Genomic DNA, 27,329 nt, shown 5'->3' with positions numbered 1-27,329 from the left:
GCTGCAGGCTCATACAGATGGTGGCACAGACGTAACCATGGGAACAGTTTCCAGGTCCTCCCATCATCTCCAAGATTTACGGCAGCTTCTGTTCAGATGTGCAGACAGCATGACAACTGTAACTCATTGATTTTGTCAGGGTGAACATTTCTGCGTCTTGTCTTTGTACTTTCCAGTGCTAGCTCCACTTTAACAACTTCTTTATTTTGCTTCTTTGTGAAGTCTTTCACTCATCGTCGATAAAACGCCGTTTCTGCATGCATTCTTTTCTCCTTAGCGTCAACATTCTTCTTCCTGAACACCAGCATTCCCATCACGCACAAAGCCAGAAAGACTGGAGGACTACAGTACACATAAAGATGGTTTACCATGAGGCCAACGAGGAGGGCTGTAGGAGTTTAGTGCGTGTTATAACAGTATTTACTTTCACCTGTTGAAGCCAAGAAAGATACACAAGCTTCTGCAGAGATTTTCTCAGAAGCTAAAATAATGCAAGTCCAGTCTGTGTTAAATTTTCAGAATATTTACAGAAAGTTTTCAGTGTTAGCGTTAAATGTATGAGTTTTAGTGGCTTTTTTTTTTTTTTTTTTTTTTTTTAGAGATTAAACCAATTTTAGAACCTTTTTTTATGTAGAAATATTTAGCATGTGCCAAATCACGTAAAACGGTACACACATTACACAGATGGAATTTAACCATTTTATTCATGGTTCACGAAAAAAAAATAAAAATAAATAAATGACTCCACTTAAAGACAAATGTACATATAGAGTCAGAGAAACTGGCAGCATTAATCCGTCACATATTCCATCAAACACACTGACAGTGCTCGCTTGTCCAGTAAGGCAACACTCAAGTTGATGTTGAAAGCAACAATGATGTGAATGTGATGGGGAGTGGTTAACAGGACCACAAGGGATTCATATCTGACACTTATGCTTTGGCATTTAATATAACATTGAACACCACACGCAGTTAACAGCCAGGCTCTTTGTATGGTACTATTTATACTTTAGTCCAAAAATGTGCTGTGCTGTGCTGTAGTGACAACTATTGAAATGTCTCTGTCAAATATAAGGCTCCAACAAAATAAGGACGTTAATACAAAACAATCAGAGAGTCATTGACTAATCTGATTGAGTTTTTCCAAACACCCAGGGAAAGTTTCCATGTTAACTAAGCTTTTCTAAATCATTATATAAATCTGTATAAATTCATCATGGACTGGAAATGTAGAATGAATGGATTAAACCATTACATGAAGTAAATCTTTTTGTCTTCTCCACGTGGGAACAAAAAAAAATCCTATTCATAAAGATATATAAATGATTTCGTAGTTTATATAATCAGTGTCATAAAAGGCATATTGAGAGAATTTCATGTGTTTCGAATGTGGCTTTCAGGCATTGGCTGATGATTCCTGATGTCAGCAGAGATATTCAGACCGAGAACTGTCACTCTTGTAGGTCATCTGGGAGTCTATACTTGACCGGGAGCACAACAGCATTCGCTCTGACTCATGGGTCGGTCTCCTTGCCCAAAGCTCAGTTGGGTGAGAGTTCAGAGTTCTTTGCTTCATTGAAATGGTCTCGAATTTGACGTAGCTTTCTTTTTCAAGCTCCTCCTCATCCAAAGCCGTGTTGCGTCCTTTGCAGTAGAGAGCGAGAATCTTGTAGATCAGCAGAGCAATAAGCGGTAAAATCAACGCACAGACAATACCGCTTATAATAATGAAAAGCTGATTGGGCCCGTCGTCCTCTACGTTGTCCAGTGTGTAGAAGTCGATGCAAGGGTCTTTCCCAGAATCACTACCTTTTGCAATGAGGCAAACTGAGTACCTCATCCCAGATGACAGTCCTTCTAGCAGCATTTTTCCACTGCCAGCATTAGTTTCCTCTGTCCTTTTGACATCATCCTCATCATAGGGCGAATATACGACCGTAAGAGGGGCGTCGTTCCCTAATCCATCCGCTGTCCAGAGCAACACCGCGCTGTCGGATGTTTCCTCTACAATCCGGAGGTCTTTGACAGACCTAGATGCATCGCTCTTTTTGCTCTTTTCATCCGCTGCAAGTTTTCTCCCATTGCTTCCTTGCTGAGTCTTAGTTGTTTTGAGTGATCCTTTCTGTAAACTATTACTGGGGGTAGTTTTCGGCCTCTTAGGGACCGCGGATAGAGTTGTTGATATTCTCGGGGGAACCGTTGACACAAATGAAGCCAGGTTGGGAATGTCTGTTGGAATAAGCGTTGTGCCTGGGCTGGTTGGTCCAGTTTCGATGGTGGGCCTCACTGGAGGGATGGTTGTACTGATGGTTCCAGCAACAGAGACAGAAATGGTGGCGTCTGCGTTTCCAGCAACATTTTTCGCGTTGCAACTGTAGTTCCCAGCATCTTTGTACAATATTCCATGCAAGCTCATGATGGACCACCTTATTCCCTCCCCGGGTGACTCCTGGACTACAAGGTGGAACAAGAAAACAAATATCAGTATGGATTAAGTTTTACCAAATCGTCATGGATCATGAGTTTGTGGCATTAGTAATACTCCATAATCAAACAGTGAACATTAATGTACGATAGATATAACGTCTTTATTTTGGAAACAGAATTTATCTTTAAAACTTTGTCCCAGTGACGGCATACCTGTATTGTTGACCGGTGAGCCGTCCGACTTTGCCCAATAGAGGGTTGGAGTCGGAAACCCCGTGGCGTCGCATCGCAGTAGAACATTACTGCCCAAGGGAGACGTGATCTTGGTTGCAGATGTCATGACAGATGGTTTTACGCAATTGTCAAGTTCAGCCCGTTGAAAAAGGACACCAGCCAGATTCTCTGGTCCGCCGCATGTCAGGAATAAGTCCATCAAAACCACTGGTGTATTTGTCATTTTGGAAATCTCAATCAGTTTAGATATTTTACAGTCGCAGAACCAGGGATTATCTTGGAGGCCTGAAAATGAAACCATCAGAAAAATTGTGATTACTCATTGCTGTTTTGTTCCAATGCAGATTGAAGTAACATCCATTTAAATGATGTTGCTTAAAGATATTTTTGTTTGTCAAAAAAGAATAGATAACTTTTTAGAGAACAGCGTGGGAGTGCAAAGCAAAACTGAAATGCTGCTTTTGGGAGCAGAATTGTTAAATTCATTAACATTCAGTCCCTGCAGAGCAAAAACTGCAATGATGATTGTGCGTACATACATATTTCAAATATATGCAAATGCTGCATATTTAAGCTTAAAGGTATTTCTTCTAACATCTTTAATTAAATGAAATGAAGGCGAAAAAGCACCTAAGGGTTTATATTTGTGATTTAAGTGCTGCAAACACAGTGTGGTTTTTCTCTTTTAACAAAATTCGCATCATGAAATTGAAGTTTGGGGGCTTTGGGAGTGAACCTGTCCCATGGACTCCTTTATATCTCACTGTAAACACCTGCTACACAGGTCCAGTAGGTAAGCACATGTACTGGTGCACATTAAAGCCCTTTAACCAGATTAGTTTGTCTTAACTGTGCCAAAGCGCCTAAGCTTCGCCTGGCCTTCCACCATTTTGTGGCAACACTCTTTCTGTTAGCATGAACATTAATCGGTCAGTGCCAGCTTAAACACTTTATAATGAATGTGATCATTTTCAACTCAATTTGTGTAGTTAGCGTCATTATTTTGATGAAAAGAGTTGGGTTTTTTACTATATATTTTAGAACTAGATTATAAAATTAAACTCATACATTATGTTCATATTTTATTTGAGAGTAATTCGAAGCAGTCAATTTCAGCATACCCAGTTGAAATACTGAACTTCTGCTCTTTTCTTAACACCTAATCCTGTTTCTCCTTCAAGTACACCAGTGCACACAGGCAGCTCTTGTGGCATGGATAAGCTAGCTTTCCCCTCTACAGCTTATTTACAATATCCCTCCGACTGCCACTGCTCCACAGATAAAGTGAACACATCTAAGTCTGAGCTGAATCCAACAAATAAGATTTAAGTTGTAAGTACTGAACATAAGACTCCACACTACAACAGCTTCAAGTAGTTTTCACAGTAAAAGAGCACCATAGATCAGACCCTAAGAAATGTAGACTATAAAGAAGTAAATTATTTACTTTCATTCTATATTTTAAGGATATAATAATGCATTACTATTCCCTCCTGATACTAGTGAGTATGTATGATTAGTTGCTTTGATTTTTGACTTTAAAACCACACAACTCACACAACTCCTCTTGCTTTGCTGTACATGGTGTCAACAGTGTTGCATGGCCACATGGAATGAAATTCATTTCTGAATTCAAACCTCTGCAGCTGATTTGGCCTCAGATAGCCGGGAGGTGCTGTGTTAAACATTCTGTCGTTAATTAAGTAAAATAACAATAAAAAATAAATAATACAAATTAAGGATGTGCCACTACTTAGAATAGGCTAATTGGACTAAGTCCTGGCAGTCAGACTGGCAAGACTCAGTCGCAGCAAGTTTGGCTAGATCAACAGGAGACAGAATGAGTTTCCTGATGTAATTACAAATTACTCCAAAAGTGTCCTGCTTTGGCCCTAACCCTAACCCTATCCTGCATTAAACCAGAGACACCTTTCCCTCTTACCTAACACAATTTTCTGGGAGGCATTAGTAGAGATGGGAGCTCCATTAAAGGGGGGCCAGATATCCATGAGATCAGACGGCAACGTTGTTAATTTGTTGCTGGATAGATCCAAGTAAGTGATGTTGAGGAGGTAGGGGATAGCCTCAGTGGGAACATTAGTGAGTCTGTTGTTATGTAGATCCAGAGTCCTCAGCCTGGGCATCTCTTTTAGAGACTCCCAAGGGAACATGGAGATCATATTTCCATCCAGCCTCAACTCGTGGAGCACTTTCAGGTTGTAGAAACTTCCAGTATCCACTGAGGTTATGGAATTGTAAGTAATCCACAGATAGCGCAGTTCCCCTAGATAGTAAAAAGCCTCTGTTGGAATTCGACGAACAGCAGTTTTCTCAATACGAAGTTTAATCGTGTCCACCGGGACATTGACGGGGATATCGGACATGTCTGGATCATTGCAGAGCACAGATCTGAGAATGAAAAGGAAAATTAGTAGGTTTGAATATAACAAGGGTCAAATAACAACACCATAAAGGGAACTGTATAACTCAGGTCGTGTCAACAGATGAGCATTTGAAAGAAAATCAATCTGCAAACTCAAAAGTATTTTTCTGCAAAATCTTTCCATTCATTTATCCACCTACTCATCTACACTGTCTGTGGTGATGTGGGATGCACTTTTTGATATGACTGTAGTCAATCCAAAGGCCACCCAGATAGGAAGGTCATGGATAATGACTATCATCATGAAATCGTGGTTGAACATGTGGGTTGACTTCTGCTGTAGGAGGTGAACTGTCTGGGATCAGTTAGAGTTAATAATAAATACACACGAGAGAGCTATTTCACTGAAAAACCTCTTAGTAAGTTTAATTAGCATCACGTGATTACAAGAAAAAAAAAAAGTTGTCGTCTATGCTACCTGCACTAGGTCAATTTCGGTCACGTAATTACTCCCATAAAGACCTGTCGGTGGACATACATCAACACAAATGAACTTTTGTCTAACGTGTCGGTGAAAATTAACCCACAAAGACAGAGAAGCATGGTAGAATAGGGATCAGAACTAATAGGACTATTTATACACATAACAATTAGGTCTTTATCGGAGGTAAATGGATTAAGACCCTACCAGGAAACATACATTATGTCAATACAGGTCAGTACAAATTAGACGGTGGTGGATTTGGATAAACTCACCGTCTCACATTACCTGATTCAAAGCTGACCATCTATGCAACGTTTTTACTGGTCTTTGCATTTAGTTCATTAGTTAGTCACCTGATTAACACACCCCGATGTAGGCTGGAATATTTGATGGTTTCTTTTTCACCTTAACGTTTTCATAGTTTTGAACATGGGTCACACGCGGGGCCATCTGAGCACTGCGGTTCTTATCGCTCTGTCCACTCAAATGGCTGAACATTTCTAAATGAACCTCTAAAATAAGGAAACTTAAAAGACAAAAAGAAAACCAAACAAACAAATGAAAAAATGGTTTCACAGACTTTAAGCTACAATGAGGTGCTTGTATAGTTGGACCTTTTTATATATAATTTTTCTGTGATGTTATTGTAAAGGTAACATTTTTTGAAAATGTCATCTGATTATCTCTAATTGAGACTTTCCAAATTTCCCAATTTACCCTTTTACCTGGTTCCTGTTCCATCTGTACGTCCATGGAAGACACAGGTGCACTGGGATGGGCAGAAGGGACGAGCCATACTGAGGCAGCACAGGAGTAAATGCACGTAGAGAAGTCGACGCATGATTTCACCAAATGCAGCCAAAATTCTCACGTCGAGGAGAGATCAGGAAAGAAGACATCTGAGAGCCTGAAGAATTGACCTTCCCAAAAAAACAAATGTAAAATAATGAAAAGAACTCCCAGACGCAGAACAGGCTGAGGATCTAATTACAGTGCAGGTGACCTGTCAGGTTGACAGCCGGGGGTGGGGCGGGGGGATTAGTGGAGGATTTCCTTGCAAAGACAGGGTCACGCAGGCTGGAGGTAGACAACAGAGCTGGACCAGTCATTTGGACGTGGCGCTAATCAGCTAATTCTGGAGGTTTCCCTTCAGGTGATCCAGCCGTGCCTTTTGTTAAGCCACTCAGTTACCAACCACACCATTGCTTCTTTTTTTTTTTGGCTGACTGTCCGTGCTCTTGCCTTTGTCATTATTCACAGTTTGACGGATTTATTTATTTAAAAATCACGCCATCCACTGCTAGAAAAGGTCTTCTCTTTAACCGCTACCTAAAATAAGAAGATTGGTAGATTTCTTTTTTTTGTGCTTGAATTGTGATGCAAGTCCTTCTGACTTTTAAGAAATCCCTTAAATATAAATGTATTACTTAGCTGGAGGCCATATGTAAGATGTGTGAACGAGTTCTGCCTGGTGCTGGGGTGCAAGGCGTGATCTGGCATGTGATTTATTACCTGACTGGGTGGAACAGTGGCTTCGGGTAGGGGTCAAACTCGACCTGCATGCGTACGACAGGTCTACAGGAGACCATCTGTTTCATATTTTCAGCACATGTTGGTTTGGTTGGGGCTGACCTGAGTCAGTCCAAAGGCATTTGGAGAGTCTCCTGTACAGTCCTCTGTCTTGGTGTCATAAGAAGCAGCATCCTTCGACCATTTGCATTTGGACTGAAATTGATTTTAACACATTTGGGATTCAGCTTTTGTGTCCTCTTTAGTCTTGTAAACAAAATGTTAGAAATCCAGCCTCTGCATCACCAAATCAAATCAGCTGACCTGGAGGCAAAAGTCGATTTTTAAACTTTTTAAAATGTCATGAGCGTGCTTTTGAGATACAGGGTTGGAGCAAGACAGGTTAAATTAAAAATGAATGAAACCTCTTTTCACATCACTTTTTTTTTTTTTTTTTTAAATTCAAGAGAATTTTACTTAGATTCACCTTGGAGGTTTTGATTTTATGTCACTAGAAAATACATCATATGTTCTGAACCTTTTTTTGCACAATTAATGATTTTTACAGATGCTGTTTGTTCTCTCAGTTTTGGGCTGAGGAAAGATGGAGACATCTAGTGGTATGAGGTAGTTACTGAGTGTGAAAATCTATTTCCTTCCTCCCTTAAAAATAGGGATCCTCTTCAGTCTAATCCTGTTTGATCATATTACACAACTCACTTTAATGACAGTGAAAAATTTGCTCCTACACAAATCCTGTAACATCCCCAGGGCTGCGTTTGACATCAAAACAAAATGGACACGAGCGACATCAAGTATTTATTAACAAGTACACAAGTGAATTTTATTTATGCAAGCAAATTTGATCATACAGGTAAAATAAGCCACCTCAAGCTGTTGGCACATGAATGTACAAAACATATTTAATTTAAAGCCTGCTACTAAGCATTCGTAGTGAAAGTACAAAAGACTAATACGAGGAGAAAGCTGAGAGCATTTTTTTTCAAGATCATTACAGAGTAAGCAATGTTGGTACGAGTATTAGTTTTGAAGACATGGTTGAGAGCTCATCACAAACTAAACAGACACAACTCAAAGACTACGGTTTCTAATATCAGTAGCATAACGCGGTAAGCATGGGGGGGGATTTAGTACTGCACATATAAACAAAGGGTCGATCCAGCAAGACAGTCAAAAGTGTCAAAATAAAGAAGTGAAATGAATTAACCTTTGAGTCAATAAGACTATATTAATGCATGTCCATGCCACGAAAAACATCTAAATTCACAGTCTTTACTAACAGTACAGTTATCCAACTTTGAGTTGAACACCAATGCGCTTACATCTAGAGAGAGCACAGAAATGGTCAAATAAGTGCATGAAACTTTTGCCAGGCAATGAACCGACAGGCCACCTGTGTAGTCATATGGCATCGAAATGTGTAAGCAATACGGTTACTGTCATGAACAAAAATACTGTGACACACATTTTTCTCACATCTGATAATTCCACCAAGGAGTGCCATTACACCAACAACTTTATATTTGTCAGGGTTTCTTTTTCGGCTGAGACTGATCGATGCAAAGTGGGCCGACCCACGATGATCTCCTCTTCTCACCTGAATTGTCCTTTTATGTCAGTGCTTAACATATAGGTATGCTTTGATATATCAGTATATACAGTGCAGAGTTCTGCAAAAACAGGAGTTTTCTATTTATAAAGTTTCACTTTTAAGAAATTAACAAAAGGGGTTATGAAAGCATGTTTGCATGTGCTTTTGTGGCTTGTGAGTCAATGACAATGGAATCATTCAGAGTCCGAAAATACAATTAAATGGAAGAAATATCATAAAATAAACCATAATTTATCTTTAGATGACTAATCCCACCTTTGATTACTATCAAAGTCACCGTTTCCTGTTAAACAGGCTTGGCACATCTAGCATTAATTGTTTTACTCTACTGATTTGGTATTTATTTTCTGTGTCGTCTTGCTACTGTATAACTTCAAATAGAAAAACAGATTGAATTACTTTCATGTGAAAGTGGTTTTAATCCCTGGGAATACTGGTATGACAAAGGCTGACGCTCCTCCCTATTTGTGTTGTGAGATTTAAAATATTTTCAAAACTAACCACCCGTTCCCATACAGTACATTGTTCTTGAAGATGAAATCTCCAGACACACAACATGAGAAATGTGCTTGAAAACCCTTTCTAAGCCCCTCTGTACCCCCTCAGAAATCAGCAAAAAAATAAATAATGCATGAGAGCAGTATGACACTTAGCATCAAATAAAGATTAAGATTAAGAAAAATAAAATAGCTATATGCAAATTATACAAAGTAAAAAAAAAAAAAAGGGAAAGAAAAGAAAACAAAAGCAGAAATACTACTGCTAGTTCTGATTCTACAAACTACACTAAAACTACTATCAGCACTGAACAACTCGTATTCAAGAATAATACAACTGCCATAAAGATAATCATAACACCATCCATGAGAGAGGTAAAGGGGCTCTTTTTCATCTGAAATGCTGTTTGTGACCGGGGAGGTTTGTGTGGCGTTTCCCCCCCCAGGCCACATTGTCATATGACGCACCAGTGACATCAGCGGTGGCGAGGGCCCTAGGCGCCATCCGCCCCCCCCTCGGGAGGGAATGGGAGAGAGAGAGAGAGAGAGAGAGAGAGAATATATGTAGAAAGACAGAGAGAAGAAAGAGAGGGGGGAGAGTGGCCGGAGTGGCGGGGCCAGGCCTCACGCTGGTCTTTATGTGTAGGCGTTGAGACGCTCCTTGGAGCGAGTGGAGTGGATGTCGTGAAGCTCCTGCTCCTCTTTGGACTTGATGTCCTCGTACTTCTGCATTCGGCAGGCGTCCTTTACGTAGGCCCAGTTGGCTGAGAGCACCATCAGGTAGTGGATCTGGGTGGAGAATTAAGAAATGTTGCATCAGCGCAAAGAGAGTTTTATTGACTTTGGCTGATTGTAAAACGTAGTATCAAAAACCATGACATCCCACTTGAATGTGGATTGTATTATTATTTTCTCAGCTTTATTTCTTGTAGATATTCCTTTAAAATGAGGTGGACAATATTGTGAAGTTTGTTAATGTTCATGAGAAGAATGCATTTCCAATGATCCAGCAGGTGGCAGCATGATCCCAAACGTGGTCTTTGATTTGCGTTACTATGGCAGCTGAGGTTTTTAATAAATGTATTGTGCTTTTAAGATTGAGGCTGTTCCAGCTTGTCTTTTCATAAAGAATGGTCGATTCGTGGCTGCATCGCTCTGTGATGATGAAATGTGAACAGACGATTTGTTATGCTTCATTTTTTAAGATTTTTTTCTCCTATCGCTGATTATGTTTCTGACTTTGAAGTGTTTTCCTTTTCTCTCTGTCTTTTTTTTTTTTTTTTTTTAAGGGCTTTTCGCTATGGAGGTGCCTCTATCTGTGTTATTAATTTGCTACACCATTAGCTGAGGGTGGGGGGGGGGGGGTGGAGTGTGGAGGTCTGGGGAAAAGAGCCCGATCACGAAAATGCACCATCAACCATGACTAGCAAACTCTTTCTGTTTCTCAGAAAATGGCTCCTCACAAATTGTTGCAAACATCACTCATGATGTTTGCAACAATTTCTGAGCCTTTCTTCTCCCTGTTTCCATGACAACACATTGACATGTCTGGCGCCTCCAAAAGAAGGGGGGGGGGGGCAAGCCCTGTCTTCTTCACTGCACCAAAATGCCTTCCCTCCCCTCCACATCCATTCTCTCACAGGCAGCCACAACAAAACCCCATTTTCCCAGCTACAGTACCCCCCCCCCCCACTTATTTAAAAAAACATATGCCACGGAGACAGCTTCCTCTGCTTTTTGCTTGATTTAAGAGATTTCCGTAAGAGAGAGCTGCGAGTTTTATTGATTATTGTCTCACCATGGCAATAACGGCAGCTCCTGCTCCAGCGAGGGCACAGATGAACAGGTGGAACGTCATGTCAAGCTGTAACAAAAACAAATCACTCATCACTGCTTCACAAGACAAATCTGCCAATCAAAGCCAAACTCAAAGACACAATTCAGTCTTTAACCCATGTGACCCAGCATAGATGTCAGCCCTACAACCAGTAGTCTAATAGCACAGATCGCTCTTAACAATCAAATTGACTCACTTACTTTTGTGTGTGTGTGTGTGTGTGTGCGTGTGTGTGTGTGCGTGTAATGTAGGATGTTGTGTTTCAAGTGCATGAAAGCTCGCTTCGCTCAGATTATTCATGTATCTCATTTAACCATGATATGACAAACTCTGGTTATTTCTGTACGTCTAAAATGTTACCATAATAATACTGTACATCTGTGAACAGCTCCAGAAGAGCAGAGGAGGAAAAGGCACCAAGCCAGAAGGGTAGTGGTTGTGTTACTGGCAGCGTGTCACTGTTGCTGCTAGAAAATCTTGTTGTCAAAATTGCCACAGTTCCAGCTGTCGTGCTGATGTGGGCTGCAGCTGGCAAAACTGTTTACAATCACGTTTGTGCTGTATTGATAGTTCTTAAGCCTAAATTTACAGACCTCATAAAAAGATGAAATCACATGAGCATTGATTATCAACATTTGTTTGAGTAACTATTACTTTACCTCATTCGACTCGCACATCCTGTAGAATTTCTCCGATCCAGCGCACACAGTTTTCGCCTCGGCGATTGGCACAATACCTGAAATAAGTAATTTATTTATAAGGCCTGTTAAATGCCAATACGGAGAGCTATGGGAGAAAAAGCAGACAGTGGTCCAAAAAGTGGCAACAGATTCATCAATGCCAGCAGGCCACTGTTTGTATTGTATTCTGAATCACAAACAGGCGACACATAGGCCACTAATGTGATGGTGGCAGCACAAACAGTTGCTGACACAGAGGCATTATTAGCTGCTGCTGGTGGGTAATGGGCTGAAAGACGTGCCACTAATTAAAGTTAATGAGCCAGCCATATAAGCCACTGACATGATGTACTTTTATGGACCAGCTCAACATAATGCTTTTTTTTGGATCATCAAGTTTTCAGGATGATAATTTCAGGAGAAACACTGGGCCCAGTATATTGGACATAAAAAAAAAAAGTGCATCAATTAACAGATTGCTTGCTTTTGTACATAAAAATGCTTTGTTAAATGTGTCGTAGTTTCTTTATAGCTTATTTGATGCATATGTCAAATTATAATTCATCTCAATATTTGCATCCAGAATTTCCTTCATCAATCTTCGACTGCTTATCCGTTTTGGGGTCGCGCTGGGCAAGTGAGGGGCTCCAGTCTATCACAGGGCCAACACACAGAGACACACAGAGACCAACAACCACTCACACTCACACCTACGGGGAATTTAGAGTCACCAATTAACCCAAACATGATGTCTTTGGATGGTGGGAGGAAACCCACGCAGGCACGGCGAGAACATGCAAACTTCGCATAGAAAGGCTCCAGGCCGGGAAATGAACCCGCGTCCTTCTTGCTGTGCGGCAACAGCGCTAACCACTATGCCGCCGTGCTGCCTGCATCCAGAATTTAAAGAGGTGATATTGACATAAAACACTTTTGGCCATACTTTGGATGGATTAACTCAAAATAAAAGCCAATGTTAAGCTAAAAGCCAGTTGTACAGTGTGTGTGAGAGGTGTTCAGCAGTGGGGGCCATAGAAATCAGAGAGAGTGATGTAGACGTGGATACTGGAGAATATCCGTCCTCACCATACTGGCGTGGGTCCAGGCAGAGCGTGGCCCCCTCCAGCACGGTAGTGTTTTGGCAAATGTTCCAGATGTTGAAATATATAAAGACCGGGAGGGAGGTAAAAGCAGTCACTCCAAGCCAAGCCAGCATGAAGATGTATGTCAGCATGATGAACTGAAAGAGCAGCAGAGTTAAATGCATGAGACTTGGACTGATGTTTTCTGAATCCTGACCCACTGCTACCACTCCTCTTACAGTAATATTTTAGTCTTCAGATATACAAATTGATGGACAAATCTGTGAGCCTCTTGGTTATGAGGATTTCCCATCACTGTTCCATGATCCGTTTTCTGCCGGCTAATCATATTTTGGCCTTGGACATTTCCATGGGTGTAAGATTAACACAACTAACTTATTGAACCCATTGATCACAAATACCACAGCATAGCTCATTTTCTTTTCTTCCCCATGGAGCTTCAGATTTGCAAAGCAATTATATACCAGCAATAATCTTGTTAGGACTGCCTCTAGCTCTGCAGTATGCTCCATATGAGAGAGATCCTCATTTTTGTTATTATTGTTGGCAGAATGATAAAATTTATTTGATTGATGTGTTGGTATGTAATTTCACAGCTGTGATACAGTAGTGTTCGAAGTTTTTCCTTTTTTTATTGTTAATGAAAAAAAGATTCTCTTTTTGTCTGCATAGATCCATTGTAATATTTTTTTTTGCTCCCTGGTTTATCATATTTTCTCAGTTCCTCTACCTGGTTTACAAAAAGCTTTGTGTCAGGTTAAAAATGAATTTAAGTGAGACTTCCTGAGCAGTAACCTGACATATAGACTGCCCAAAGTCACTGACTTCTACTTCCAAACATCCATGCATTGTGCCAACGGTGAAAGACAGAAAAACTGAGTCAAAACGCATTGAGCTCATATCTTCTGTATACAACTCCCCAGATAGAGTAGGCAGGAGTGAATGAGTGACTGATTTCAAACACAACCTTAGACTGCTGGATCACCATGTGACTCCTGAACCAACCAAGATCACAGTTAACGTGCACTAAAAGGTTCATCCTACCCAAGCGCTGACGCAGCGTCCACAGGTGGTGATTTTGAAGTCCCCATACAGGTCCTTAATGGCTCCACTGGTGAAGAAGCCCTCCACCATCAGCAGGATACCGTAGACGAAGAAAGCCGAAGCAATGCCGTAGATCACATACTTGATAATGTCAATCCTGGAATATGAATAACAGGACCACGTCACACTTTCTTCCTCCAATCATGGGAATCATGTCAAACAGCCTGTTTTAAAGTCACTTTTTTCCTTCGGGGCTGTGCAATTTTTAAATGTTTAGGGTCGATAATGTTTCTCCAACAGCAACACTTAAAATCAGTCTGTCCGACGTTAAATACTCACATAGTAAAAACATCCAGAGCGTCCACAGGGCTCCGCACCACCTCGAAGTAGTTCTGGAGGATGGTGACAGTGCCGGACAGCGCCTCATGTCCGCAGCCGCAGAACAGAGCCACACCCGCATAAAGCAAAATGGTGGCTATCAGGGACGGGTATGGGATCCCACCCAGGCATTTGATGCAGCATTCAAGGCATCCTACAAACGAATAGAGATGACACAGTCAACAATTAATCAACAGGGATAGAAAAGGAGTTTTCCAAACTAAATCCAGAATGCAAGGAAATTACAGGTTTAAATAATGCAGGGGAAGTTTGCACATTTAACACTGCGGTACACTGTGTGCACACAGCGGAGCAGAATACAACTCGTACAGTACATCTTCTTTTTATGAGATATTTTGATGCATCAGGTGTTTCACATTCAAAGCCACAAAAGAGAGTGAGCTATTTAATGACCACTAGCGCGTCATCTGTGCCGTTATCGAGTATCACACATCGCCAGTATTCATGTTTCCTGCACAATATTTGTTCAGCTCTCAGAGAGGATGCTGACGTTTTACTCAGCACTGAAAGCCTAGCCTGAGCTTTACATAGTGATCCTGACCTTTAACCCTATTCTTCTTTGCTTAATTTCCTCTCCTCTGCCCCCCCCCTGAGGGACCCTGAAGGTGACTAATCACTGCTGAGTTCAGCTTCAGTCTCCTGCCACAGAGAAGCTGAGCTTGTAAATACTTGTGTAGATATGAAATATTTAGATTTGAGTCTCAATATTATGCTGGTTTATTAGTGTGTGTGTTTGGAGTACCAAGTCACTCATTTCTCAGTGCAACAGCGGGGGAAGTACAGAGCACAACCAGACTTTATGGGGTCTTGCAGTGTGTCACACATACACACACACACACACACACACACACAAGCCCCTTCTAAGTCAGTTTGTAACTATTCATCTGCAGCTGTATCACAATGAAAAGCTGCATGCTAAATATGCACCGCCGTCTGAAGTCCAAGTCAATACACGCATGTCAAATGCACAAATGTAATTCAGGTTGTGTAAAAATGGAAATTTCTCTCTTGATCAGTTGCATTATGATCATGGTCCCTGATTAAATTCCTCTGCATTCACATCACGATCAGACGGCAGACTCCATGACTGCGCAGTCGGTTTCCATTGTCGGCGAAAGAGCTGATAAAAGATTTCAGGATGGTTCATCGGGACTGTGTTCGGCACCATCTGTTTTATGGTTATCTCATTGTCTTTGCCCGTGTTACAAAGCAGGAGTCAGAGCAAATATCCCTCCTCCTCCTCCTCAACTCTTTGTGCCTGACTCTGATCCAGACCTGAGTGGAATACCAAGTAGCCGGTCTGCCCGCTGGGTTGTGCAGAGTTGCAGCTCCGACCCGTCTCCAGTCTTGCTTAGATTATCTGCATCCTCGCTGATGTAATCCAGGGCTACTCTACAATGCCCACTCTGCCCTCCTACTCAAAACCTCTTCGGTCCAAGAAAAGGTTGCTGAGGAAGTGGGCTGTTTGATTGTTTTTCTGGTGTTCATCAAAAGGCTCCTCATTAAGTCGTCATACCAAACTGGAAGATCCCTGCCTGAAGAGGTTATACCATCTGTTTGCTCTCCAGAACATTTCTATATCATCACCGTCTTGGTGTGTCGCCAACATTCATAGCAGCCAAACCTCGGGGAAGGGAAAGAGACGTCCTTTGGACGATCAGGTACCTGCAGTACCAGCTGACATCCACAGGCAGATTCACGCCAATTCACACCTCAATTCATGAGCCTTTGAAAACCTGCAGTGGAGACTCTGTATCGGCCAAAACATACAAGCTCTGCTCTGCAACTTCAGCCCGACAGTTAGTGTTACAGTGTATTAGTGTGCTGTTAGTTATTCCCTGAAGCACTGTAAATGTGTTGCTCTCAGAGACTGATTTATGGAATACATGCCTTCAAGTGTGATGAGTCAGCATCAGGCTCATCATGTCTGTACAGTTTTTACTGACAGTGCAATAGCTCTTGTAAATGCTCTGCAGACTGGCTTGTTGAGACTTAAAAGTGGTGAATTTGTGAGTTTTCGGACGAGGATATTGGGGAAACGCTCTGTCAGACATTAGACTGACTTCATTTGGCCATAATAAAATATGCACTCTTACCAGTTTCCACAACATTTCCAATGTTTGAGGCCATGTTCAGCTGACTGGAAAGATTTCACCCTTAATTTAAATCTGGCCAATCCACATAGAGGAGCTTTTTAGCATCACATTGAGAGGTGAAATAGGTGCCACTGGATAACTTTCCAGAGTCTCAAAACCTTCATCAGAAAACCTTTCATCAGAAAAGTGTTTTGGCCTCTCATATGTCTTCAGCTATAACACCGACTCGTTAAGAGAGCGATTCTGTCACTGCCTCTTCCCTCAGACTCGTTATCCTGAGTTACCTTATCGTTTCAGGAAACAGACAGTGACAGGATTTATTGATGCGAGGGTGTTAGCTGACAAAATGAGCGTGACAGAGAAGGTCGGCACAATCACCCCTGAAGAACTTACTGTCCAGTCATGTGAAATACCTGCCAGGACAGACAAGTGGACGCTTTAGATGATCGGATTAGTTTCTTTTCATTAAGCACAAACGCTCTTCATTAAAGAAAGTGATGAGCTTCAATTAATGTTCTACCTAAGCTCAATGCAGGCCTTTTGTTTGCTGCCATAAGATGAAAAATTCAACCTCAAGTTTGTCAGAACTTCACCCAGAAAACTGGCTGCAAAAGAAACAAATATTATGACAACAAATATTATCATTGATTCCACGTTTTCTTTTGCCTGCTTTTGAGACCTTCCGGTTAAATTTGGTGCTGAGGACATTAGCAGCCTGTTCTTCATATGAAGGAGGTTGAGCAGTAATGTAAAAGATTTATGTGATGGCCTCAATCAAGGTTTACTATCTCTGCATTATTTAAGTTTCTGCATACGGATTCAACTAGCTGGGACTGCCATCTTGTCGCTCCTTTGAACCCGATTTAATTTTTCCCTGATGGGTTGAGGCGCTGGCCGTGTGAGAAGTCAGGTGTGATTCCTGCTTGTGGCAGCTCCAACTAACAGAAATGGCTGCCAGTTTGCTTCAGAGCAGGAAATGTTTCCATGGAAACAGATGAAGTTATAGGGCAAGATGGCAGAGTTAGTGAGCAGTTGTGATTATTGTGATTATCACTTATTGTCTTTTTATGGAAAGTTCTCCCATCCAGGGGAGGAAAGGGAGCATGAGATGTATGTTTATCGTAGCATCTGCTTTTCTCCTTACTCAGCACGTTATTCAGCGTTTCCTCGTAGTTTTGAAGGCGCAATTAAAACTGTAACCGGATCATGTTTTACAGCTTTCTATGAGATTTGATCAGGAGTGATGTGTTTCTATAGTTCAAATGAAATGTGTCCCCGCCGCAGCATTAAACTAACCCTCCTCTCACGCCACCACATCCTCTCATTTCCTCCCTGTAACTTTTCATTGATCTTACCTCACTGCGAGATGGAGCCGGTGAAAAATGGCAAGTGGTGGTGCGAATTGACTCGGGGAGCAACTAGATGCTTGATCCATAATTTAGAAGCGGCACAGAGCAGCAGAGCACAAGCCTCTCACATATATTATTCATGCTCTCTGCTTAGCCCTACATTACCTGCAATGGAAATAAAAGATCCCCGTGCTTGACTGTGCTCACAGGTGTAACAGTGCTTGTCTTTTGAAGCACCTGCTGATAGTCATGTTGGGAATTCAACTTAATTGATTTAGGGTCAGTGCTGAACGGACCAGTGGGAATAATGATGACAAACTTCAAGACGGACACAATGTCAGGCTGCTGTAGTATTTTGGATATGGTAAGTTATTGTTTTCAGTGCAAAATAGGCAAAATCTCTTTTCACTTGGTTACTCTCAGCTTTCTGCTGCTTTATGTAACCCCAACCGAGAAAATTCATCTGAGGATATTCTTCTCAATGATCGTTCGTGAAATACATTTCATTAGCCTGGCAACACTACGATTAGCCTTAATGAATTGCGAACAAAGAGATGGCATTTGAGGAGATGTTGGGGTTTTAAATGTTTTATCCTCCACACAAAGAAGCCTGTATTAAAAAAACCACGGTCCAATCAACAGAAGCCGTCTTCCCAATACAAAGGGAGAGGATGACCCCCCTCCCAAGGTCCCTCCTGCCTCCCACTTTTTCTCCATCTGTCAGTGTCATATCCGACAGGCAAAAGGGACACACACACACACACACACACACACACACACACACACACACACGCACACAAAGGCTCTCACTGACCCAGTCAACATTCACACGAGCGATGAGGTTATCCTTATGTAACGCTCAGAGGTAAATGACGCTCCTCAAACAAAACATGGCTCTCCCATCCAGGAAACAGTTGGAGTTAATTAACCAGAACTTTATTGCTCTTGTTATCTCACTAATGAGTGAGATATTGTTATATGCATATGATGCAACATCCATAGAGTATTCCTTAAGCATCGCCTTCTTTTTGAATTCAGCTCCCCCTTGATGCACTTATTACCAAGCTGATTAACTCTCCTCTTCCTACCCAACTGGATTCTGTGAAAGGAGAGAAATGTGTTTTCCAACCACATATTCAACAAAGTTTTAAGAGTCAGCAAAAATCAATTCCCAGATTCTAGTAGTTAATTAAATTTTCACTGAATGAGATGCTATAGGACTAAAAGTGGTATTTTAGTTCTTAGCATAAAGCCTTCTGGTGCATAGTGGCACTTCGGACATATGTCTTTTGGTCGACTGTCCGCAGGTGAGACTGCGTCTTTAACGTCTGCATATTCAAATGACTTCAGTTGTGTTTGTGATGTGTACATTATCTGTGTCAGTAAATATAAATGTGAAGCGCGCAGGAACTCAAACTTTTGTGTCTCCGTAACTTCTTTGTCTGACTGAATAGTCGAGGTGCACACAATGCAAAAGTTGATGTCAGCATTTTTTGGTGTCATTTGGGTGAACATACAGAAAAACAAAGGCACAAAGGTGAAGATGATTTGGCAGTGAAATACGGGCTTTGGACACCTGCCTTCCCAGGAGTGCAGAGAATTAATCTTTGCACTGATATAAACTGTCAGATGTATCTTTTGCATACTTCCAACGTTTCTTTGAAGTAAGAGAAGTATACTGGAAGCTCTCAGCCCAACGTCAGGCAATAAAACATGTCTTTAAGAGCATAAAGATCATTTATGTTGCTGCTGTATTGTTTGAATCATAAGTGATATACTAAACATGCATACGCCAGTTCCACATACTGTCATCCTTCAAACATTTGGCAGATTCCAATTAATGAAATGTGTTTAAGTTTAATTGGCCTTATTAATCATTGTATGCCTTTGCTGGTACGTCCTTAATTAAAATCCACGGGAGTGTTTTGGCTTTGATTTGAGTGCAGCTACAGTCATGGAAAAAATAAATAAGATGGAAAATACCATACTGGAGATGTTGAAAAGGAGAGGAGTGGTCTAATTCCGTGTCTGGTGCACATTGACTTCACCTACAATGCATCACATGCAATCAGATTCCATTTTTGTGCATCGAAGTAGCAGTTATTAGTTCCTTGTTAGTGGAGGAGTTTGGGTGGGGGTGGGGTGGCAGGCAGCCTGGTTCTAGAGAGAGATCTCAGAGGGGGGATGGTATGTCTGTGTCAGCCTCAGAGTAATGGGCGTATATGTGTCTCATTTCTTTCCTATATTTAATGCGAAGCCCCCCTTTCCCTGAAGCAAGCAGGTTTTTTTTTTTTTCAGCTCCTCTGCCCATGTTTAATCAACCAGTATGGTTGCCATGTCAACGACAGCGCAAAATCTGTGACTAGACCGGGTACTTCAGAGCCCTGACCCACTTACTGTATGTCAACAAATTCAGTAGGACAATGGTGAATGAGACACATTACACAGATAACCCCCTCTGGGTGAAAAGGATGTTGCAGGCCGCTGATTTCCTCTTCTTATTTTTCACTGATAGATGGAAGAGCGTTCCCATGACTGTGTGTCTTCTGACTGACTGGGGCCAAATATCAAAAAATCAGCAGAGGTTAGGGCCTTTTTTTATTTATTTATTTTGTTTAAGTGGCTGATAGGTTTATTTGTTCATTTCTCAGGATGAAATGAGCTTAAATGTCTTAACCAACATTTAGAAGCAGCCAACACTGCGGAGGAGGGAAAGCGCCCAAACAATAGATTGCCATAACAACCTGCCCCCAGTATCTGATTGAATTTACACCCTTGCGATCAATTTTTACTTGATTACAGTTTCCAAATACACTCTCTTATGATTTAAATGTGTAAGGTTCATTGAATTTCATTCAACAGCAATTTAAAAAGCTCTGTGTCTTTGAAATTATCCTTAAGAATGGAAAAAAAAAACATCATAAAAATACCCTTTACATAAGTAATCGCTTTATCGTATCCGTGAGTATCATTTATTCTGAACCTATTTTGCCACGTCTGAAAATGTATACTAGAGAGCCTTTCCTGTGAGAACAATAAGAACCACATCAGAAGTTCTCAACAAAGAACAATTGAAAAAAAAATCCCTTGACTTGAACTTGGCTCGGGTGAATTAGGATTCAGAACAATGAGCGGGGTAGAGAGAGAGCAGAGAGGAAGATTGTGTACTGTAGCATGACCATTACTCACTGCTCATTCTCTCAGGCCTGTCATGGGACACAAACTCTCCAATGATGTATTTAGCACATTAATTATTTATGGATGCAAGCTCTGTAAGGCAGGACGGCCAAACCTGAGCGAATTCTCTGGAACCTACACATGAAGGAAATCTAAAATAAAAAATAATTCTATGCCACATAAATATTTAGAATTGACTGAATATATTTTTGACTTGGGGTGATGCATATTGGTGCACAACAGCATCATTTCAAAGCAGCTTCAGCTGATTTGAAATTTATTTTGGGATCTCTAAAATAGAGCCAAACTCTGCTGTGTTCAGTCTCTGCTGCGTGACAAAAAAAAAAAAAAAACCCAAACATAAAACAAACAAACTGATGTCTTTTATGCAGATTTACAAAAAATATCAATGAGATGCTCAACATTTAATGACGGGCCAGGTTAGTAGCCCGATCAAACCGTTTTATAACAGACGGAGAAGCGGTGCCTTGCAGAGTGGATTCTTGGCTCAGGAAAAGCTAACAGGTGCGCCTTCCTCAGTTTTTCCATGCAGCAATTAACAGAACCAATTTGAGCTCCATCTCCACAATGTTTGGTTTATTCTTAAACAGCTAACTGTCCTGTGCCCATTTGCAGAACTTGCCTGCCAGATGTCAGTCCTCTCAGCTCTGTCTTGACATTATTGAAAAACATACTTTGTGAACCGTGGGGCTTCGGTCAGCCCCCCTTCCTGCCGATGGCCCCTTTGGTACAGAGTGTGTCTGCTACATTTGGCCAGCAGGTGAAGTGAACAGAACCCAACTGGTATGTCTGACTCATAATCAGAGATCTGAGGCCTCAGAAAAGGAAGACAGAAGGGGATTAGCCTGCACTCATTGACACCTCGTCATCTTCTCAGGTGGAGGTACTAGTGTTTGTTTGTAGTTTGCCATTTGCTCAGATCGTGTTTATGATGTGTTTAATCGGCAAGCCGAGATCGACTTGTCCTTAAGCAATGTTATAAATGTTTGATAGACTGTAACAGCAGTACCTGCTTGAAATTCAAAGCCCTTATAACAGAGCTGGCTTTTTACAAGAAAACAGTATTATGTGACATTCATAAGCTTTTAAAGTTATTATGGTCGCACAGAGATTGTTGGAGTACTGGCGTTTTAAAGACCTTTTGCTTTGATCAGTGTTAGTCTTCAGTGTGTTGGCATTACCTGATCTTTGATGGACTGTAGTTTGCTCTGGCACAGACTTACAGCCAAAGAAATCATGCTTTGACTTCGTCATGCCAAGTTTTACGATTTTATTGGATTCACTTCTTTATTGATCACCATATTTTGCCTCTTAAGCTGATCTATCAATTGCCTGTTGCAGCTTGTAAATTTTCCTGACTTCCTCTCCAAAGAAGGGCTTGACATGATGGGAAAGAAACCTGACAGGTTTATCATGCCTCATCAGTTGTGGCAACAATCTGTTTCCTAAAATATGGAGTGAGGTGACCTCTGCGCACTCCTGTCATGCGTGACTCTGTCGACCTTTGCTAGCTCAACCAGACAATATCTTGAAACATTGTCATGATCCTTTTGTAACCTGGTTTTCTGAAGAATCTACTTCTCCAAAGTATTTTTCTGTTAATTCTCGGTCAGGTGAAGTGACAAGGGAACTTCCTAATTAGTCTCTCACTCAAATAAAAACGTCAGATATTGAAATAGCTATCCTGAAATAGATTCCCTGTTCCATCAAAGAGTGAACTACTGAAGAGCGATGATGAAAAGTAAATCCTTAGAAGAAGTCACTCAAAGAAACAAATAATGTCTCCTCACATGTGAGCAATGATTCCCTCCCTCCTCTGAGGGGTTTCCACCAGTTCAGTGAAACTGATGGGATGGTCAGGGGGGCAGGACCAGACTGAATGTCAGCCTCTAAGGTAACAGGTCGGTTGTTGTCCATTTAAACTGAGGAAATGTTGACTGCTTTGCAAGTTGAAGTTAAGTAATAAACACATGCTGTGAGGTTAAGTCTATTCAATAAGTAATTTCTATATATGTATATATTTGGTCTGAACAAAAGAAAACAAGATCACTAAATCACATTGTTGTTTTTTTCTATTTTCTGTTGCACTGTTACTATTGCACGCATGTGTCGTCCACGTAAATGGACATGGCATACAAAAATGTATGCACAGCTTGCATGGCTGCATCTTTCAGTTGGGTGAACAATTGTGTTAGTGGGGAGAGATGGCAGATTTTGTTCTTGAACAGGGATGCTTGAGTACACACCTAGTAATGGCGTCCAAGAGGTATTGGATCATATCTCATATGGAGGTTTTCAGTAGCACATATTCATTATACATATCAACATAAACAGCACCCTCATAAATAATCCCAAAGCCTTTTTTCCAATCCCTTCAGTCAACGGGGAGCAAAATGTAATCTCTCCATGTCCACTGGATTTGTATAACTAACATATAGACAGATGTTATTCTCTCTAGTATAGATGATTATGGTTCCTTTGTTTTCCCCAAACCTTCAACTCTTCCTCCCTCTCCCCACCAAATCGCTCTTCTTCACCTCTGCTTTATTTTTATCAGCTGTGCATCTTTCATCATTGCCTCCTACACTCACAGACACGGAGAACTATTCCTGTTTTGCTGATATGTCATTGGTAGGAGTGGGTGAAGAGAGAATAGATAATGACTACACTTGGCCAGTACCATGGCAACTGTTTCAGTTCTTGTGTGTGAGAAGCATCAGGCTGCTGAGTGGACAGACGCTAGAGAAGGGAAACAAAAACATACGAAGCCATGCCTGCCACATGGAAACATCTGAGGGGGAGGGAGACAAGGGAGGTAAACAGAAATGTGTTTTCTTTACAACAATGGCATCCTGTTTATTTTAGCTTCTGGCCATTAAAAATCTACTAAATAAAACACTCCAACGTGCTCGTTTATGTGCGTCCCAACTGCACATTGAGTCATTCATGCAGAGAAAAGGTGGTGGTGGTGGGGTGTGTATGAAATATAAATAGCAATCCCACTTTGCACAAAGCAAGCACTGCCCCTCTTAAATGAACCAAAGACAGCCCTGCTCCTGCATGAATCCCTCACTAAATGTCGCACAGCCCCTGACTCTTGGGTCTGGGTATTTGGACACAAAGAGCCGGACCTGGGAGCTGATGGATTAATGAGTGTCGAGGCTTCGGTTGGCTCGTCTCTCTTCGTGTTTTCCTCTCAGACACCGTGACAGGCATGAAAACCTTATCAAACAGACAAAGACAGGCCAGCCCTCGCTGTAGCAGTTCACACCCCTCTGTCTACCCAAACAACACACACAGACGTGCACTCTTCAGTGGAGTGCTCATACTCAGTGGACAAAGGAATTACCACAAACAGCTGCTCCCCTATTCAGAAAGCGAAAGGTGAACATTTGTGCGTTTGTCTCTGCAGAGGCACCATTGACAAGCTGACAAAACACCCACGTCAGATTTACTTGCAGAAATCTACCCAAACGTGAGAAATACTTTCTTACCTTTCTGGGTCTGCCCCTCATCCATGTCTTCTTCCATTGTGCTGCTGCTGTTTTAGAACAACAAGAGATGTGTGTAAAAAAAAAAAATAATAATAATAAAAAAAAAAAAAAATGCTGCTCTGGTTGAAGGTTTTTTAAATTTCTTTTTTAAGGGGTATTCCACAAAGCTTTTTTCGCTTTCTTTCTCTCCCTCTCACTTTTCCACTTTTTCTAAACGTCCCTACTGGATGTCGTGATTGGCTGTCAGCTGTGGTTTCTGTCAAGCGGCCGAGTGATGTGAGGGATCACTGAGTCTTTGTGGTGCTGTCCATTGCGAGCTGCCGTGGCAAGTGCTGAAAACCTCCTTAGTCCCTGGTGTAGGAGGAGGAGGGAGGGGAGGAGGGAGAGGAAGAGGAGGGGAGTCGGGGGGCTTGATGGAACACAGGGTGGTCTCTATGGTTGGCAGGAAAGCACATTTGTGAGAGGGGAATGCTCTTAAAACAGACAGGTGTGTGAAAAAAGTGCAATTGAAAGGCTGAAAGCAGCGCTGGAGAGCAGACCGAGCGCTGAATCTCGACCTTCGTACTGGATTATGTAAAAGTGGCGGTGTTGCTGAGTGTGTGTTACCTTTCCTTACCCGGCCCACCCTAAACACCCCTGGTTCTCAGACAGAATGGTTAAGCCTCACACCCTCCACGGCAGCAGTCCTACTGCATTAACTGAACCTTTCCTTGGGGTGGGGTGTGTGTGTGGGGGGGACACATTGATTTCAAAATAGGATTTTCCTAATCTTATTAGTTTTACTGATTCAATTATACAACTGCCAAGGAGGTGTCTGCATTTATGACATGCAAACGCACATAATATGTGTGGAAGCCCACTGCAGAATTTAAGGTGTAAACCAAAGTGTTGTGTCATGTACAACAGGTTGAAGTTTTATAGCAGCCAATGGACTGCTTCTTTTTTAATTAGCAAAATCCCACATTTTCCTTTTGTGTGAAAGTGTAAATATTTCTCTACTGAATGAGAAGGCCTCTCGGTTCAGATTGACTCTGAATGTCATGTCATGCATCATATTAATTATGTTCTAGGTTTAGTCTGAAATGCACGCCTTAGCTCAAATAGGAGTAATAACTCATGGTGGTTAAAACCTAACATGACCAAGGCCAGAAAACAAAAACCAGAATGATACAGACTGAATAGTGACATTACTGTGGTGCACCAAACTGCTGTGGGAAAAAATGTACTGTAAAAATAAATTCTGACTTGACTTGAGATACAGACAGATGGGTGGATGGATGATCAGATAGGTGGATTAGATAAAATATTAATGATCCCTGTGGGGAAATTAAGCTTCTGCTGCAGCAGAGAACTGGAAAATAGTCAAGAATGGAAGCAAAGAGTAGTGTGCATGAATCAAGGAAACACATGAATGAAATAGATGGTAAATAATGCAGGGATGGACGGGCGCATTGATAACCTGTAGGTTTGCTGAGATGCAATCTCAGTGTGTCTAAGGAACTCTGGCAGCTGCATTTGTAGGCTGTCTACATGAACCAGCACATTGTATCTATAGTAATCGTGCCTATGTTCCAAAATTGATGTGGTAATTTATTCATGTTAAAATGAAATACTTTTATTAATATTTCACTACTTAATGTAATATCTTTAATTAATAATTTAATTAGCCTTCTGTCACAAAAGTCCAACCAAATGGCCTAACCTCCTGTGTCTGCAGACTCTCTCTCTTTCTCTCTCTCTGGTTTCATTTAGCCTTTTAATTTGCCATGCCAGTGGTGTAGTTTGAGGGATGAATGTGTCGGTTTGTTGTTTCAGTTGGGCCATCATTTTGATCTGGATCCAGCTAGCTCGGACTTCCCAGCTCTTGAGAAGACTATCTACATCTTCACCACCCAGCGCCGCGCTACGACTTCATGGATGGCACTTTGCTTTCATCCATGCAGTTTGCAGCAGTGTGTTGAAATTTCTATTGTGTACCCATATTGAAAAAAAAAAAAAAAGAGGGAAGAGAAAGAAAGTTTAAAAATTAATAAGTCATTGATCAAAATTCAGGTATCAAAAGGTAGTAAAGGCAGCAACATATCCAGGTGCTGCAGGTGCTTTTTTTCTTTTTTTACTTATCCTGTCAAAGCTCACATACCAGTACAAAAGGTCTGTATGCCCTTAGACTCCTGTCTGAAGTAGGCATTTCAAGTTTCATGTAACTTTGATTAAATTAATTCAAAATACTTAATTCATTAAAAATTGATTTGGCCCGACTCAAATGTAAATATCACCCACTCTCTTGCCCGATCTAAGTGAAAGACATGCAGAGTTTTAAACAAACTCGGACTGTATTTTGTCTGAAACATGCACTTTTTGTTTTGCGGTCAGTGGATCGTTTTGCTAAAAGGTATTATTGACATATGACCACACTGTATTGTGTGTTATTGTTAGTGCAGAAAAGAGTTAAAAGACCTCTCTTCTTTGTCCTGTGTTGTATTTTCACTTTAACACACCTTCCTGTCCCCACTGGCCTTTCTATTGTGAGTCTAATTGTAGAAGGTTTGCTCATACTTCTCGAGGGAGGTGCAGCGTGTCGAGGATGTTTTGGCCAGTGCTGGTCTCACTGCTCAGAAGTATTTCATATCCAGTTTGGATTGAACATTTCTCATCGAAGTTTTAATTTTGTGCTTATTTCAGTTTTGCTGTTTGATAAATATTTGCACTAGCTATTATTTTAAAAGCCCAATATAATGGATGTTTTAATATTAAACCACTATTGTTTGCACATGGATGATTAAAAAAAAAAAGAAAAAGAAATACTCATTTGCACTTAATTATATTTAGTCTCATAGGATTTAAGAATAAACAACAGGGGCCAGTTTTGCATTATTAACTCATGTAATGTAACCAAATTGAAAGTATGTTCACAAATAAGCGCAGTTCTTCAGCGTCTACTGAATAAATACACATAAAC

The 27,329-nt window shown here is 41.2% G+C and overlaps 3 protein-coding genes across 5 annotated transcripts in view; 1 reads left to right on the top strand and 2 right to left on the bottom strand.

Annotated features, from left to right (window-relative positions):
* Positions 1 to 27,329, top strand: part of ctso (cathepsin O) — a 62,556-nt gene that overhangs the window by 13,017 nt on the left and 22,210 nt on the right. The window lies entirely within an intron of this gene.
* On the bottom strand, positions 1,427 to 6,372 carry lrit3a (info leucine-rich repeat, immunoglobulin-like and transmembrane domains 3a). Its single transcript, XM_029512426.1, has 4 exons — positions 6,257 to 6,372; positions 4,607 to 5,073; positions 2,644 to 2,949; positions 1,427 to 2,457 (listed from the first exon to the last, which is right to left on the bottom strand). The coding sequence occupies exons 1-4, from the start codon at positions 6,370 to 6,372 to the stop codon at positions 1,427 to 1,429; spliced, it is 1,920 nt and encodes a 639-aa protein (XP_029368286.1).
* Positions 9,461 to 24,663, bottom strand: gpm6aa (glycoprotein M6Aa). Its single transcript, XM_029512433.1, has 7 exons — positions 24,371 to 24,663; positions 14,174 to 14,366; positions 13,835 to 13,991; positions 12,774 to 12,927; positions 11,667 to 11,743; positions 10,969 to 11,034; positions 9,461 to 9,959 (listed from the first exon to the last, which is right to left on the bottom strand). The coding sequence occupies exons 1-7, from the start codon at positions 24,405 to 24,407 to the stop codon at positions 9,807 to 9,809; spliced, it is 837 nt and encodes a 278-aa protein (XP_029368293.1). The 5' UTR covers positions 24,408 to 24,663; the 3' UTR covers positions 9,461 to 9,806.

This window comes from Echeneis naucrates, chromosome 10 (assembly GCF_900963305.1).
Source record: "Echeneis naucrates chromosome 10, fEcheNa1.1, whole genome shotgun sequence".
NCBI lineage: Eukaryota > Metazoa > Chordata > Actinopteri > Carangiformes > Echeneidae > Echeneis > Echeneis naucrates.
The sequence above is the reverse complement of the archived record's forward strand: the minus strand, read 5'-3'. Positions and strand labels throughout refer to the sequence as shown.

Excerpts from the sequence above, each read along its gene's own strand:
- lrit3a (XM_029512426.1), bottom strand. The coding sequence starts at position 6,372 with ATGCGTCGACTTCTCTACGTGCATTTACTCCTGTGCTGCCTCAGTATG. Across the intron at positions 5,074-6,256 it reads ACAGATGGAACAGGAACCAG|ATCTGTGCTCTGCAATGATC; the intron begins GTAAAAGGGTAA and ends TTTCATTCTCAG. Across the intron at positions 2,950-4,606 it reads CTCCCAGAAAATTGTGTTAG|GCCTCCAAGATAATCCCTGG; the intron begins GTAAGAGGGAAA and ends TTTCATTTTCAG.
- gpm6aa (XM_029512433.1), bottom strand. The coding sequence starts at position 24,407 with ATGGAAGAAGACATGGATGAGGGGCAGACCCAGAAAG. Across the intron at positions 13,992-14,173 it reads GCTCTGGATGTTTTTACTAT|GATTGACATTATCAAGTATG; the intron begins GTGAGTATTTAA and ends TTCATATTCCAG. Across the intron at positions 9,960-10,968 it reads GAGCTGCCGTTATTGCCATG|ATCCACTACCTGATGGTGCT; the intron begins GTGAGACAATAA and ends TTCTCCACCCAG.